The 16,352-nt window shown below is 51.3% G+C and overlaps 1 protein-coding gene across 4 annotated transcripts in view; it reads left to right on the forward strand.

The window, feature by feature from the left end:
• The window catches only part of SEMA6C (semaphorin 6C), a 95,634-nt gene that overhangs the window by 44,843 nt on the left and 34,439 nt on the right, over window positions 1–16,352 (forward strand). For 3 of the 4 annotated variants that reach the window (XM_029580214.1, XM_029580211.1, XM_029580213.1), the window contains exons 3-12: window positions 9,049–9,236; window positions 9,637–9,751; window positions 10,561–10,618; window positions 11,171–11,227; window positions 12,126–12,227; window positions 12,857–12,947; window positions 13,453–13,575; window positions 14,077–14,165; window positions 15,082–15,299; window positions 16,059–16,190. In XM_029580214.1, the coding sequence (XP_029436074.1) occupies window positions 9,131–9,236; window positions 9,637–9,751; window positions 10,561–10,618; window positions 11,171–11,227; window positions 12,126–12,227; window positions 12,857–12,947; window positions 13,453–13,575; window positions 14,077–14,165; window positions 15,082–15,299; window positions 16,059–16,190 (1,091 nt within the window). In that variant the 5' untranslated portion in view covers window positions 9,049–9,130. Of the gene's footprint in view, window positions 1–8,805; window positions 8,918–9,048; window positions 9,237–9,636; window positions 9,752–10,560; window positions 10,619–11,170; window positions 11,228–12,125; window positions 12,228–12,856; window positions 12,948–13,452; window positions 13,576–14,076; window positions 14,166–15,081; window positions 15,300–16,058; window positions 16,191–16,352 lie in introns of those variants that run through there. The other variant, XM_029580212.1, reaches the window with a different exon arrangement.

The following is a 16,352-nucleotide window of genomic DNA, read 5'->3' on the forward strand; positions in this document are numbered from 1 at the left end:
AGTTATTCCAGCGTGTCTAGGCCGAGAGCACTATGTTGCGTCGGCCCCTGAGTCTGGAAATAGGCAGGAAGTGCCCCTCGCTTATTATTAGCTGGAGCTGTACTGGGCACCTGGAGTGATGATGCCTGCTTGGGAAAGGAGCTGGGATTTCGGCCACACCAGTGGCACGGCCCGTGGCAGATGGCGGGAGGTTGGACGTGGAACCTCAGAACCCAGAGGAGAGCCAGCCTGACCCAAGGGCCAGAAAACGAGTTTGAGAGTTGACACTGTTGGCGCAGTGTCTGCAGCCCAGGCCTTGTCGTCTTGTTTTTTATGGACTAGAAACCTCATCGTTACTGATGTTTCTTTGATTGGAGCTGAGCGAATCGCTGCTGAGTGGGCCCATGGGAGGGGCCATTATGCTCTTTGAAGCCAGGCTTAATTGTTTTGCATTAAATTTGTGTTAAGCCACAAAATGTTAGAGCAGTAAGGGCAGGGAAGTTCGGTGAGGCAGCCGCCTTCGCAGGAAGAGGCTGTAATGGCTCTCCGGGGGCGTTGGAGAGGACAACCGAGCAATGGAGGCTTTGGCAGGGAGGGGTTCTGGGGCGGGCCAGCTCATGCTCTGATCTTTATGAGCACTTCGCAGACGTCCCACAGCCGGAGAAGATATTTTGTCTGGAGAACAGGTTAACTGGTAATACCGTGAGAGGAGGGACGGGAAGGTTACCCACAGGACTGTTGAATACCAGCACTGAAGTCCCACGAATCCCAGCCCATTGGTGGGGATTGCCCCCAAGGCGCAAGGAGTGAGTAATGCACTTTGAGAAAACCAGTTCAGGCGCACAGTCTTTGGGTGTCTGAGCGCTTACCGGTGACGGGCACAAATCCCCAGGTCATGTCCCCCAGGACCAAGTCACCAGAATCTCATCTGTCTGGAAGGCCGGAGCGACGAGGCGCCACCAAAGAGGAGGGCCACCAAAATGGTGCAGAGAGGCAGCACCTTAGGTCTGACCGAAGGAGCGAATTGTTTGCTGAGTTTCCGGAGTCTCAAAGCACAAGAAACAGTTTAGGATGGACAGGAATTCCTAGAGGGGGCGTTTAGAGGAGAGGATCATGGCTGGGGGCTGTGGGGAAAAAGAAGAGGGCATGCGATTTTCTTGGGGGGGGGGGGGGGAGGGGCGCTGGGCAGACTGATTAGACTCAGGCCCCACCCTCCCCCAGGGCTCAGCCCTGCCTAGGACAGCATTTCTGTACAAGATAAGAGGCACTGATATGGTGGACTGTGATTGGCTGGTTCCACGCACACATTTGGCCTTGAGTGCTTGCGGAAAGGGCAATGTTTTGGAGGAGTCGAAATCTCGTTATCTCGGGGAGTAGGAGATCTAGGGGTCCATGAAGGGGAGGAAGTTCGCAAATTGTGAAAAATTGGAATCCTGCGTCGTTTAAGGCCCTGTTTGGAATCAAGTGAATTTTGATTAGTTTTACAGATGCTTCTTTTTACAAATATGGACTTCTGTAAATCTTTATTACTTGGTTTACCAAAGAACGCACTCAGGACATTACAACCGTGACAGAACGTGGCTGCTAGGCTCCTGGCCGGCGTAAGCAGGTTCAACCACATTACGCCGCCTCTCTTCCGCCTTCATTAGTCACCTGTTTTGTTTAAGAATTCAGTGTAGGGTTTTAATGTTAATTCATAAAATTGTTATCGCTTAGAAAATTTCCATGTTATGCACCCCAGAGATGTTTACATTCTGCGAAAAGTGTCTCCTGGCAGTGCCATCAATTCAGCAGGCCCGAGAGGGCGATCTCCGTGGCCGGCCCTTCGTTAAGGCCGCGTTCGTTAAAGAGTTCAGGGCACTTGGGAACCTCTGAAGATTTGGGCTTTCTAGAGACGCTTTCAATGGATAAAGGTGGTCACTAGTTCACCAGCTAACAGCAGCATTAAATCTAAGGAGGGCGGCTCGAAGACAGGGTTTTCTGTTTTTATTTTCCTGGGCCATTATTTTATTTTTTCGTATTATTTTGTCTTTATATTTTCCGATTCGTTTCAGTTGTTTGCTGATCTGATATATTTGTTCTCCTGTTTACAGTGTGCATTTTATATTTGAAGAAGGAGCATTTTATAATCGATTTATTTATTTAGACTTTAATTTGACATCTTACTTAATTATGGATGTTTAAAGTTGTGAAACGCCTAAATTTTACGATAAGCGGTGTAGAAATAATTTTAAATAAATAAATATATCCACACCCAAACAGCCAAAACTGAAGTCGGAAATGCTGCATGACCAGTTTCAGGGGAGAGGTGGCCTTTAGGCCAGTCCTGCTTTTTGAGCTTCTAGCCCAGTGCATTATGGGATCTGTAGTTCTGTGCCTGTTATTTGCAGAAAGCATTACTAGGAGGCAGGTGTCAAAAGGCCGGGACGAGGTAAAGTCTCCCTGCAGAAACCAGGTCACATCAGGACCCCGGCAAAGCTCAAATGCCAGACCTAAGTGAGGGGAAAAGCAGTACCCCTTCACGGAGAGAAATGAATGCCCGGCTTGAGGTCCCAGTGCTCAGAGGGAGCTGGGAGCCTCCATTAGAGAGAGGAGCTCCGACTGTCACCAGATAAGGAACACGGGAGGCACTCCTCCACCCCTTCCCAGCCCTCCGGTGCACGGGCTGTGCCTTGCATGCCAAACACACCGACCTTTACACTCCCAGCAACGATGATGGATTTCGGGTACAGCCAGAGCCGGACGGCGGATTAGTATGCGTCCCACGCCACCATGATTGATTGGCGAGGGCTCCGCAGCTGGACTCCAGCCGCTGTGACAACTCCCGGCTCCGGGAACAGCTGCAAAGGGCAGAGAGCGGAGGGCAGATTGAAGGAAAGGAAATTTGATTTCATTTTTTTCCGCTTTGCATTTCTGGCTGCCGGTTCGGAAGGCCCTCTCCCTCCTTTCCCTTGGCTTGGATGCAGCAGATAAGTGGGACACTCCTCCTTTCCGAAGAGCAGATATTTCTCCATCATCGGAGGGCGCTTCTGTGCTGTTCATCATGAGAACCCCCAGACAAGCAGCCCCTTGATCCATGTAAAATCTTCCTACAGCCCAAAAAGTCAAGGAAGGAGATTAGCCGTCTAACAGGTGGAACATGGCCTTAATAAAAAAACATTCCTTTAATGGCAAATGGAATAAAACAAGCCAAAGATAAAGGAGACCTGGCTAGAAGACCAAAAGGAAGCAGTGGAACCATGAAATAAGCAAGTTTGTATTTGGAGAACTCCAAACGGCAGATGAAATTTAATGTGAATAAGTGCAAGGTGATGCATAAAGGGAAAAATAATCCTTGCTATAGTTACACGATGTTAAGCTACACGATATTAGGAACTACTGCCCAGGAAACAGATCTAAGCGTCATAGTGGATAACACATTGAAATCGTCGGCTCAGTGTGCTGCAGCAGTCAAAAAAGCAAACAGAATGTTAGGATTAGGAAGGGAATGGTGAATAAAATGGAAAATGTCCTAATGCCTCTGTATCGCTCCATAGTGAGACCACACCTTGAGTACTGTGTACAATTCTGGTCGCCACATCTCAAAAAAGATATAATTGCGATGGAGAAGGTACAGAGAAGGACAACCAAAATAAGGGGTATGAAATGGCTCCCCTATGAAGTAAGGCTAAATAAGTTAGGGCTGTTCAGTTTGGAGAAGAGACGACTGAGGGGGGATATGATAGAAGTCTACAAAATCATGAAAGGACTTGAACAAGTTAATGTAAATCAGTTATTTACTCTCTCAGATAATAGAAGGACTGGGGGCACTCCATGAAGTTAGCAAGTAGCTCATTTAAAACAAATTGAAGAAAATTATTTTTCACTCAGTGTATAGTTAAGCACTGGAATTCATTGCCAGAGGATGTGGTTACAGCAGTTAGTGTAAATGGGTTTAAAAAAGGTTTGGATAAGTTTCTAGAGGAAAAATCCATAAACCTCTATTACAGTAATTAATAAATAGTAGCTTCAGATGTATTTAATGTTTGGGTACTTGCCAGGTACTTGTGACTTGGATTGGCCACTGTTGGAAACAGGATACTGGGCTTGATGGACCCTTGGTCTAACCCAGTATGGCATTTCTTATGATAATATCGCCTATAATTCCCAGAATTCCCCAAGGCCAGATGTTTTCCAAAACACGCCTATTGCATAGGGAGTCTATTTAACCCCCTTCAAATTTCCACTTTTGGAACAGAAAGTCAGCCCATCTCCTTGTGACTGCATCTTATTTCCATCCCTTTTCCCTCTTGAGGTCACTTCTCTTCTCAGCTGTGCCTGGTCTCCATGGGCTAAACTGTGTAGGGGTGCTAGTGCAAATGCATGTTTCTGATGACAAACAGGACAGCGGCCTCCAGGCTGCGCCTCGTTTTCTACAGCAGAGGAGACCAAACCCCAGAATGTTTGCAATGGGTGTGTGCAAAAGCCAAAGCCGGCATAAAAAAAATCCCCTGTGGATGATGCCAGCGAACTCAGCAGAGCGCACGTGCCCAGCCCGACTGCCGAGTGCCACTAATTGATTGAGGTTGGCTTGTTTAAAAAAAAAAAGTACGATACAGTGAATTAAAAAAATCCTAACCTGGTAATAGATTGCAAATTAATAGAATCACTTCCAATTTACAGAGACGTCAAACATCCCAATCAATGATATCTCTCCTACATGAACACCAGCAATAAAATCTGATTTATAATTAGCATAGGGTTAGCTCGCTGCAGTGGCTGAGGATCTGTTTATGTGTGTGTGTGTTTGTGTGAGAGAGAGACTGTAACTTTTTATGACTATATATATATATATATATATATATATATTTATATCTATGTCTATATACACACAGTGGGGAGTCAATAAATACGGTATTAGCACGTGCATGCGTATGGACATGTAGTAAATTCAACCGTATACCCACAGAACCTCAGCTCAGGGATGAATGTTCCCACCTCAGATGTAGTCTTATATCCAGGTAGGAGGCCCTGCTGCTCTTTGCAAAGGCTCACTGGAGACATTTTTGCCCTTTCCAGTTTCTGGGATGGATGGTAACCCCGTTCCCCTGAGCCAGGCAGCCTTTGCAAGTTCAGCATATGGAAGGAAAGGCCGACTGCAGAAACTCAGCCCCCTCCTAGAGCACAGCCCTTCTGTCGCAGATGTGAAGGGTGAACACTGGAAGGAGAGCCGAAAGGGTGGCAGGTCCAGAGCTGGCTAGGCTGAGAGACGACCGGTGGGCCCGTTGGGTCCGGCCTCCTTCTCGGGAGAAAACCAGGTGGAGGGCAGGCAGCGGCCAGCAGGGCCCCCGCGTGCCTTAAGCTGTCAAATTGTGAAAGCGCCCAAGAAAACTGGGACTGCCCCCGCTTCCTCTCGTTTCTGGGAGAAGGCGCTCCCTGCCCCCGGTCCTCTGCCTACGTGAGGAGTGGGGGGAGAGCGAGAGAGAAAGCAAGATGTCAGTTACACATGAGTTTCAGTGCATTTACATTCAGAAGCGAGGCCTTTGGCTCCAGCACCGCTGCGAGGGATAAGAGGCCCCGCAGTCTCTCTCTCTCTCCAGGCCCAAGCTCTGACACGGAAAGGGAGCGGCGGCCGCTGAGCATTTTCCGAAGGCTTTCCCCTTACTTCTGCGCCTCCCGGTGGGATCTCCGGCTCCGGGGAGGCTGTTCCAAGCACCCACCCACACACCCCCCCCCCCTTTCCGGGAAGAAGGGCCCCGAAAAAGAGCTGCTGTGGGGCATTTATTTGAATGCCTTTGTCCTGTCCCAGGGGGTTTGCCGCGCCATCTCACGATTGCCTCTGCTCGGTTTTACGGGCGTGCATGGGAAAAGAAATGGCTTCTTGGTTTTCATTTTGGTTCGAGGGCTTTAATTTTCATGTCCACATAAGACCATAAGAAGTTGCCATGCTGGGTCAGACCAAGGGTCCATCAAGCCCAGCATCCTGTTTCCAACAGAGGCCAAACCAGGCCACAAGAACCTGGCAATTACCCAAGCAGTGGCCATTCCCTAAGTAAACTTGATTAATAGCAGTTAATGGACTTTTCCAAGAACTTCTCCAAACCTTTTTTCAATCCACCTATCTAACTGCACTAACCACATCCTCTGGCAACAAATTCCAGAGCTTAATTGTGCGTTGAGTGAAAAAGAATTTTCTCCGATTAGTCTTAAATGTGCTACTTGCTAACTTCATGGAGTGCCCCCTAGTCCTTCTATTATCTGAAAGTGTAAATAACCGAGTCACATCTACCCGTTCAAGACCTCTCATGATTTTAAAGACTTCTATCATATCCCCCCTCAGCCGTCTCTTCTCCAAGCTGAACAGCCCTAACCTCTTCAGCCTTTCCCCATAGGGGAGCTGTTCCATCCCCTTTATCATTTTGGTTGCCCTTCTCTGTACCTTCTCCATCGCAACTATATCTTTTTTTAAATGCGGCGACCAGAATTGTACACATGCACGCGCACAAAGTGGAATGGCATTTTGTTGTATCTTTAATGCCATTTTGGATTGGCAGTGTCCCTACTCTGTCCATGTGCTTGAGGCGAGGTCCGGACAGAGGCATGATGGCCTCCCCGCTTTGTGTACCCTAGCATCCATGTGGAGGGGGGGGTGAGAGGGGCACATCCCTGGGCATGAGAGAGACGAAACAGAGGACAGCATGCGCCTCATCCGAACTCTCTTCTGCCAGCCTCTTGCTTGCCGTGTGTACCGCTCTCCATAGGCGTGGGGCGGGATCTGGAGGCACGGCTGCTCAGACAGGGCGAAGCTGGACGAAGCTCATAGTAGATGTCAGGCCTCTGACGATAACTCTAGCCATTCCGAGAGAGTCCAGTAAGGTCTTTAGAAAAAGTTAAGAAGGCCAAGCTGCAGGAACCTCACAGGGTGATAGACACAAACCATTTCCCTTCGATATAGGCAGAGAGATAAAACCTGGATTCTGTGATAGGCAGAGCTTGAAGGTTTCCTGCTGCTGGGGCCAGAGGAAAAAAAAAACCCTGGGGCACCTTCCCACCCTTTCATTCCAGACAGACTGTCAGCTCATTAATGCTTGCACTGGCTGAATTTTAGAGCAGAGTTAAGTACTGTTAGGAGAATCACCTCAGGAGTGACAGGCACAAGGTTTGTTATAAAAAGGCATCTCGGTGTAACTCTTAATCTCCTATCAGTCTGCTCAAGGCGACAGACGACGGGTGGGGAGGGGAGGAGGGAGGTGGTAGCACAAGGGACCTGTTACCCATCCTGTCTCACCTATATCCGTGGGGCTGAATCAGAACTCTGAGCCAGCTGCCAAGCGTTCTCCCCCTGGCCTGTGATTTGCAATTAATGGCATAAAATGGTTACCCCTGTGCCTCATTATGGAGAAACAGTCAGGCGTTCTCCTCTGATGCACAAGGTCTGACAATTTGCCTCCCATTTGGTCCCAGGAAATAGTCTGTAAATTAGCGGCCTTAGCCGAGAGTCTCCTTTCTGCTCACCTCCCATGCGCAGGGAGCATTTTCCATCCATTTCCTGCGTGATGATTGTCTCTTGTTTCCTTCCTCTCATCCCTTTTGTTGTGTGATAATGAGACAGAGTGACTGGGCAGGCAGGAGGCAGATGGCTTGTGCCATTAACTAGAACTCACCTCTGGTTCCTTTGGTGCGCTGCCGTATATCAGAAGAGCCTGACTGCCGGGAATTATCTGTGCCACACTCTCCCTCGATGTAAGGCTCCTACGGCTCCATTACCCCTCGCTTTTAGGCAGTTAGATTGGCTTGCCCTTTAGCCTGGTAAGAAATAGCTTGGATATGCATTATCAGGGGATAATTTGGGTCCACAGCACAGGCTGCTCTGGAAGAGATAAGTAATCCTGAAGATGGTCCACGGGGGGGCACTTTTTCCAACCACGGAGTTTGCTTTGGCTGCCGGACGTCTGGCAGTATATCGGAGCACGGCTTGTGCTGCTCCACAGATGAAGGATGGCAGAAGCTCCACCAGCCAATAGCATCTTCCTGGGCTCGCTGCCTGCCACCTAGAGTCACTAACTGGTTCCTGCTACTGCTGCTAATCACTTCTATAGCGCTGCTGGGCATCCGCAGTGCTGTGTGGCTCTGGTTTTTCTTCCCACGCACAGGGCTGGATTTAGAATTACAGCACCCATAGGCAGACGCCCTCAGATGGAGGGTTTCAGCCCCGGAAGTCGGAGAGCAGCAGGGGGGTGTGCTAGTTTTTGGGTGGCACGTGCCTTTGTTACCTATGCCCGAATCCTGCTCGGATCATGTGGCATCTATGGACTTGTCCTGCTTCTCTTAGGAAAAAAAAAACCCAAAACAGACCTACAGAGCTGCAAAACCAGGAGTGGCTCAGCCCGTCCAGATGGCCTGGAATCAGCTGATAACTCTCCCACCCTGTAATTAATGCAAAAGGATGAATTCTGTCTCAGCTTCGTCTCTTGCACCTTTTCTCCGTAGCCCTCCACCAGTCTGCTTTTCCATGTTGTGGCATCCCAAGATACACGTGATAATGTGGCTGGGATCTCACATTTGTTTCTGTACAGCTGTCTGTAACGTCTGCTTCCCTGTACGGCTCACATGCAAAGATAATCTCGCTGTCACATGGTGCTATGAGCTTCTGGGTTGCTGCTATGCAGACCATAAATGCTTCAGATTGACAGGAGGTGTGATTATCTAATAGCCCCCAATGTGCAGACACAGTCACACGCTCAATCACCCCCCACACAGGCACAGTCTATCACACACACACACGGTGTCATACTCACACCAAAAGCCTTCTCCGGAGAAGAGAGCACTAGAGCCTGTCCTCAGAGGCCTGAGAAGGTGAGGAGGACCAGGTTATGGAACCCGAGACACAGAGGAATGAAATAGTGTCAGAAAGCTAAACGACAGGACACGCAGGAAGCAGCTGCCAGCAGACTGCCTTGTAATGTCTTTTCACATTCACTGGAAATGTTTTACTTGCTGTGCTATGTTCCCTCTCTGCCCCTCCCTCCCTGGCTTTCAGCTCGGTACGCCTAGACTGAGGCCTGCTTCTTTTCTCTGTCTTTCCCATAGGCCATGACTGCGTCCTAGACCCCGTCCACATCTGCGCTCTCCTTCCGTCCTCCCTCCCCCCCCCCCCCCGAAGGACCCAAGAATGAGCCTCTCCTTCCTCGCTGGGGCTCTCCTCTGCAGAAGCCTCTTGACCTCTGCGCTTCTGTTCCCTAAAGACCTGAGCCCCATTAATACCGCTGACCTGCCAGGTAAGGCAAAGAATTCGGCAGCCACTGAATGATACCCAAGGGGAATGTTGCTGCTGTTGTTGGTAATAATTAGGATGTACCCTGCACCTTTGTCTCCAAACAGCAGTTAAGTATCCTTCACAATTTACTATTCCAAAAACATCCACACAGCCACCTCTGGGGGGTGAGTTACCCAGCATCACAAGAGGGCTGGGGATAAACTGAGGCAGAGGGAGGTAAAGGGGTCTGCTTACTGCCACTTATAAAGTCAGTGGCAGAGCCAGGACTGGAACGTGGCACACAAGTCCCGATGGTAACATGGTCAAGGGGGCGATGTCTGTGTGTGTGTGTGGTATCTCCTTAGAGGAGGCAGCTCCTGGACATTACCTCTCACCGACGTGCCCTTCCCTTGTTTTTTAAGGTACTCTGTCCTATCCCTGGTTCCGAGGCCTGATGACCGACAATGACACTGCAAAGCTGGGCTTGGACTTCCAGAGGATGCTGAAACTCAACCACACTCTGTTCATTGCGGCAAGGTCAGCACAGGCTAAGGCTAGTGTTGAATGGGTCCCAATGCATCTGCCGGGCAAGCTGGACGTTGTGATGCAATTCCCTTTACCCTTCTAGCAATGCTAAGAGCAGAAACTAGGGCAGAGCAGATACCGTAGGGCAGAAAAACCGCACTCCCAGCTGTGGTCAGCTCTGAGGCCGGACACGGGGGGGAGAGTGGGAAGCAGAGGACAGTGTTCTCGGTTGGAAATGGAGACGGCGTTAGCCTTTCGGGGGGCTGAGAAGTCCGGGGTGCAGTGTGGCAGGCGCTGTGAGAATGGCTCATTGGGGCACATGTGAAGGCGATCGGACGAGCGCTGTTGAAACCTGCGGGTGACCCCCATCGCTCCAAAGTGGTTTCTTAGGTGGCTCTTCCCTGACAGAAGTCGCTGATGGACCCTAAGAGGGAATGTTTTATGCATTCTCCCCACTTTCCGCTATCTAACACTCTCCTGACTGATGTATTTCAATAGGAGATAGCCCGCCCTGAGCTCTTAAATGTTGGCATGGATCAGAGCTGGCACATTTGGGTAGCTGAGTAAGAGCACCAGTAGGCGACCACCCCCTCTACTCTGGGTCACCGCTGGGCCATGTGGCTTAGCACGAGCAGAAGCTGCGACTCTGCCCTTGAGTTGTACTCACCGGTTTTCTTTTTTTTTTTTTTTTCCATGGGGTTGCTGGGAACTCTACCCCTGTCAAAACTCGTCCCATTTTGTTCCACACACCCCCCCCCCCCCCCCCCACTGCCTTAACGATCCCTTGTCACCGCTTCTAAATCCGGTTTCTTTTCTCCCAGGGATCACGTGTACGCCATCGACCTGAGGCAGGCCAAGGACGCGCTCTCTCCGGACAGAGTAAGGAGGCTGGCACCACAAGGCCACTCTTTTCATTCAGATACAAGGATGCGTTCACTTCTAGCCCCAGATCGGCTGATCCGTCTGAGATGAATTACCTCGCACCTTAGCAACTGTTCTGTTGGTCTACCCCGTCTGTCCGCCGGTCATCTCCGCCACCGCCCTTGCTGTCTCTGCCCCCACCCCCTGCATGCTTGAATTCTGTCGCTGCTTTGGGTTTACTACCAACGCCACTGCCGGGAGTCGATTGCGCGCACCCTCTCCTCACTCCCGGCACGGGAGCCCTCCACAATCGTGTCCTCTCGTCCTCCAGCTTCTCGCGCTACGCAAAATGTTGCCACCTTGAACTTTGCTGAAACCTGCTAGATACCCTTCCTTGCATCCCCTTCCTCTCGGTCCGGTAGGTGCAGCCTGGGTCGGTGTAATCCGTCCACTTTTTACCCCCGGTACTGGCATGATAAGACCAGGTCACACTGGGAGGGGCCCCCATAAGGACTGCAAACGTACGCAGCCCACCACAGCCTCCAGTGACCCTCTGTTCTCTCATCGCAGCACCTGACATGGAAGACCCAGGACATGAAGAACTGTGCCATGAGAGGAAAGCTTCAGGTAATGCCACTTGCCCACGTCTTTCTTTCCCATCTGCAGCTGCTGTTTTGGCAGCCAGATGTTCTCCTCTGCTAATGCCCCGAGAGCCGCAAAAATATTTTTGACTCAGGAGGTGTCGGGTCTCTGTGTTTCCAGGGCTGGCAGGAGAGGCCTCCCATTTGATCTCGTAGAAGCTCGTTAGTCTCATGAGGGTTTTCTCCGAGATGGAAAAGGTGCTGCATCTGCACCTGACCCTGGGGGCCATTAGAAGACTGTCACATCTTCTCCAAGCCCAGTCCTTGTTTGACACCTTTTTTTTTTTTTTTTAATTTTAATAGTCTATCCTGAAGCATTCTGGGATTTGGCAAAAGCAGAACTACAAATCCCAGGAGTCTTATCAGAGGAGAGTTAAAATCCCGGGAGCAGTCCCCAGTGCTCCTGCCCCAAAGAGAGCCAGCATTGGGGGGGGGGGGGGAGGCGGAGGGAGGCAATCGGGGCAATTGCCTGGGGCCACCGTGCCACAAGGATTTTCCCCTTGGCAAAGCAGAGTCCCTGAGGCAGAGCTTCAGGGGGTAGCGGGCACCGACGGGGCCTGCTCCTTAGTGTCCGCTCTGGGCGCCAGCCTTAACGCTGACCCTGGTCCCAAAGGACTCTCGTACCCCCCATCACCAGACTACACCTCTCCTGTACATGACTTTCCCTGTGACTGCCCTGGCTGCTGCCCTTCCCCAGTATAAGACCACCTTTACCAGTGCTCGGTTATCGTACACCTCCATCACTCACAAAACTATTCGGGGGCCGTCGTTTGTAGTGTGTGCAGTACCCCACGGGGTGAGTGAGTGGGGTCGAGCCCCCGGGAGCTGCGATTATGTTTTGCAGAGGTGCATATGCTAAAGCTTCCGGTCCTCTCGCTTTGCAGGACGAGTGCTACAACTACATCAAGGTGCTGGTTCCCAAGAACGACGACACCCTCATCGCCTGTGGGACCAACTCCTTTAACCCCGTCTGCCGCACCTACAAGGTAGGAAGCCGAAGGGGGGTCCTGGGCCCAGGGCATAGGCTCCAAGCTCCAGCACTCTAGATGCAGGCCCCAGACCATCCGTAGCAGGAGAGCTTCCATGCATGAGTTTTGGAAACTTTTTTTTTTTCTTTTCAAGCTTTCTTTTTTAAAAAAACCCCCACAGCAACCTCAGTTTCAGTTTCCACCATACCCGTGAGTCCCTGCCTACGGCACAAACTGCATTCAACAGGCCCCGAGCTGGAGGTGGATCCCAAACCCCACCAGGGTTACTGTCCTGGGACTGTGCTAGGCCCACAGTAGTGCAAAGGCTCATGTGGGCGGGCCACACTGGATCGCTGGTTTTCTGATAATGGTGGGCGATCAGAATTGCTGCTGGGTGGCAAGAGCCCCAGGGCTGGCTTTCTCACAAGTCGGCTGGTGGAGCTGCTGTGTTTCTTTGAACCGGGGTCCCAGCTCTTCTGCATACTCACCCCCCTGCCTCACCAAGGTCCCCCAGTGAACAGCTTTCAGGCATGGCCTCCTGTGTAGTTCCTCGTGCCACGGATGCCGTGTGCTGGGCCTGTGAATTTAGACTCTCCCGTGACTTTGTCAGATCTCTGGGTCAGACTTTTCTCTCGCCTGATTGGCAGATCAACACCCTGGAGCAGGAAGGGGAGGAGCTGAATGGTCAGGCCCGCTGCCCGTTCGATGCCAAGCAGACCAATGTAGCCCTCTTTGCAGGTAATGGACTCTGCGCGCATTCGCCACGCTGGGAATTCTGCTCTGTCAGCTGCTGGGAACGGTCTCCGGGTGCAAGGGCAAGGCCTGCAGCTCCTTCAGGATGCTCCAGGTGTGATGAGTCGTGAGAGGTCCGAGCTGCAGCTGGGCAAAGATATCGGAGGCTTTAACCATGAGCAGCGGCTCTGTTTGGCTGATCAGTAGAACTGCTGCCGCCTGTGGACCAGTGGGGTCACTGGTTCCCAGTTCTGGCCCAGACAGTTATCTCTTCTGAATGTTTTTAAAGAGAGAATTGAAAGCAGTAGCTTGGCAGAGATCCAGTTAACTTTAGTTTGGATTGGTGTGCCACTAGAGTCCATTGTGTTCACCAGAAGCAGCTGTGCTTAGCTTCAACACTTGCGTCCTGTGCTTCTCCTGTAAGCCGTGGCAGAAGGGACCGCGAGCTGTTCGCTTATTGTTTCCCGGCAGCTCACACCTTTTATTTATTTATTTTGGCTCCCTCCCCCAGATGGAAACTTGTACTCTGCTACCGTGGCGGACTTCCAAGCAAGCGATGCCGTCTTGTACCGCAGCCTGGGGGAGCAGAGCCCGGTGCTGAGGACCGTCAAATACGACTCCAAGTGGCTGCGAGGTGAGCTGCACTGGCTGGCTGATGAATGGGGGAAGGGGGGCGGCATAGCCAGAGGTCGTCCGGCCACCCCTAGAGTCGCAGGGCTTACTCTAAAGCTAGCGCTCCAAGCTCATCAGGAAACGCTGATCCGAGCGCAGAAAATTCCAGCAGTTCACAGCCAGCCTGCAATTTCCTTACTGCAGTACCAGTGAAAAATCTTAACACCAGCGGAGATGAACAAGCCCCCACTAAATCATTGTAAACAAAATAAGACCGGAGATTATTTAGGAAGGCGGTACCATACAGCGGCGTGTCTTTTGGGTTTGCATGAGTCCGAATGCCCACAGGCGCAGTAACATCTGACCAAAGGTTGCACTGCCGGCCTTTCGCTGAGGAAGAGAAGGGGGAATAAGGTGCAAAGCAATCTGATTGGCTGAGAGCTTTCTGTTAGCTTGGATTTAAATGCCTCTTTCTAGCTTTTTGCGGGGCGGAGATAACATCTCCTGTGTTTCACCCACGCAGAGCCACACTTCCTCCATGCCGTGGAGTTTGGACACTACGTTTATTTCTTTCTGCGGGAGATATCCATGGAGTATACCACGCTGGGGAGGGTAAGTGTAAGGGGCTGGGGAGGGAGGGGGGGGACGTGCCGTCCGAATTCATCCCTGGAGCACAGAACCACAGAGCAAAGACTTTTATATCAAGCTTTGTAGTGCTGAAACAATAACACGGGAACACAATGTAACGCTAGCACAGTAATGGACCGTGATGGAATACAACATAACACAGTAACACAACGTAACACTAGCACGGTAATGGACCGTGGTGGAATACAACATAACACAGTAACACAACGTAACACTAGCACGGTAATGGACCGTGGTGGAATACAACATAACACAGTAACACAACGTAACACTACCACAATAATGGACCGTGGTGGAATACAACATAACACAGTAACACAATGTAACACTAGCACAATAATGGACCGTGATGGAATACAACATAACACGGGAACACAATGTAACACTAGCACAGTAATGGACCAAGCTGAAATGCAACAGTGTAAGAAGGTAACATAGCACAGGTCTGTAGCAAAGGCAGGATCTGCTTTTTTTCCTGCACACCAACCTTGGAGGCTCTGATGAGCCCTCATTGAGGATGCACAGGAAGCTGTAGCATCCAACCCTGAAAGGGTGCATTGCCCAATCAAAGCCCCTTGGCTTTGCAAAGAGTCACTGGCAGAGAGCAGGCATCAGCCAGCCGCAGCCCCTTGCCTGTTTCTGGTTGAGGTGGGTGGTTTCCCAGGCGGTGGGAGAGCTGCTGCGAGGGAGGCCCTGGGTGGGCAGTGATAAACGGGCTGTGGCCATAGTCTGGAGGAAAGGCAGTCGGTTGGGCCTGTGACTTACATCATTGTCATTTCAATCCAGGGGCTAATCCTGCACCTCTTGCCCATCTCTCACCCTCTTCCTGCTCCCTCAGGCTCTTTTTTTTTTTAACCTCTCTGTCCGGTGCCCTTGCCAGGTGATTTTTTCCCGCGTTGCCCGAGTGTGTAAGAATGACATGGGGGGCTCGCCCCGGGTCCTGGAGAAGTACTGGACCTCCTTCCTGAAAGCTCGTCTGAACTGCTCCATGCCCGGCGACTCCTTCTTCTACTTCGACGTGCTGCAGGCCATAACCAACGTCGTGCAGGTGAAGAACCGGCCGGCGGTGATCGGCGCCTTCAGCACGCAGGCGAACAGGTCAGCGCCTCTCCTCTTCCCGCCGTGCGGCGGGGCGAACCCCGTCCGTGTTCCCTGGGCTGCGGACTGCGGTCCGTGTGTGTTCGCTCGTTGAATAGGGTGGGTAAGGTTTGTATCAGAGCAGCAGAAGCCCCCACCCCCACCCCCCCGGGATATGCCGGGATGCGGGAGCAGAGACACGGGGAATCCTCTCACGTCCCCTCCTGTCTTCTAAAACTAAACATGGCGGCCTCTCTCGGCTGTATGGCACAGGCCGGAGATTTTATCTGAGGTGTCTTTACGATCCTTGGGTGGGTGGCCCAGCCCCCCCCCACCTGTACGTGGGAGTGAGAAAAACCCCACACCGTAAAGATCGGCGGGAAAGAGCCCTCTGCATTAATGTCACTGTTAATAAATTGGAAAAGCAAACAAACTTGAAATCTGCAGGCTCTGCAGAGCTGTAAAATGGAAATTGAATTTACCAAGAAAGTTCAGCTAAAGATTTAAAGTCCTGCCCGGCAGCAAAAGACAGAATGTAATAAAGGAAAGGCCGTGAAATGTTTCTACATAAAAACACCTTGGTCTTCTGGGCTGTTTTATTCCTGAAGTTCCCGTCTGATGGAGGGAGGGGAGGGGGAAGGTGGACGAGAAAGAGGAGCGTGGAGGGGGGGGGGCAAATGAATTGCTGGGGAAGGGGAGGAACGAGAGAGGCAATTGTCAAAGACTTTTCCGGTCTTTAGCAGGAGGGAGTGGATTCAACCCTTCCTGTTTAATTCTCAGCATCACAGGCTCAGGGGTTTGCGCCTTCTACATGGACGACATCGAGAAGGTTTTCAACGGCAAGTTCAAGGAGCAGAAAACCACAGAGTCTGCCTGGACCCCGATTCCAGAGGACAAGGTGCCCAAACCCAGGTAAGCTCCACTGCAGTCCCGTCACAAAGGCTTCTGCCCCCCTCCTGGGCCTGCAGGTAAAAAGCTTGGACGAATCAGGCCCCAGGGTTCCGGAAATCTGGAGCCTCCCTGTAGAAAACTACATATCCCAGAATGCTGTGAGCTCAGAGCTGGAAAAGCATT

Source organism: Rhinatrema bivittatum, chromosome 16, assembly GCF_901001135.1.
Source record: "Rhinatrema bivittatum chromosome 16, aRhiBiv1.1, whole genome shotgun sequence".
NCBI lineage: Eukaryota > Metazoa > Chordata > Amphibia > Gymnophiona > Rhinatrematidae > Rhinatrema > Rhinatrema bivittatum.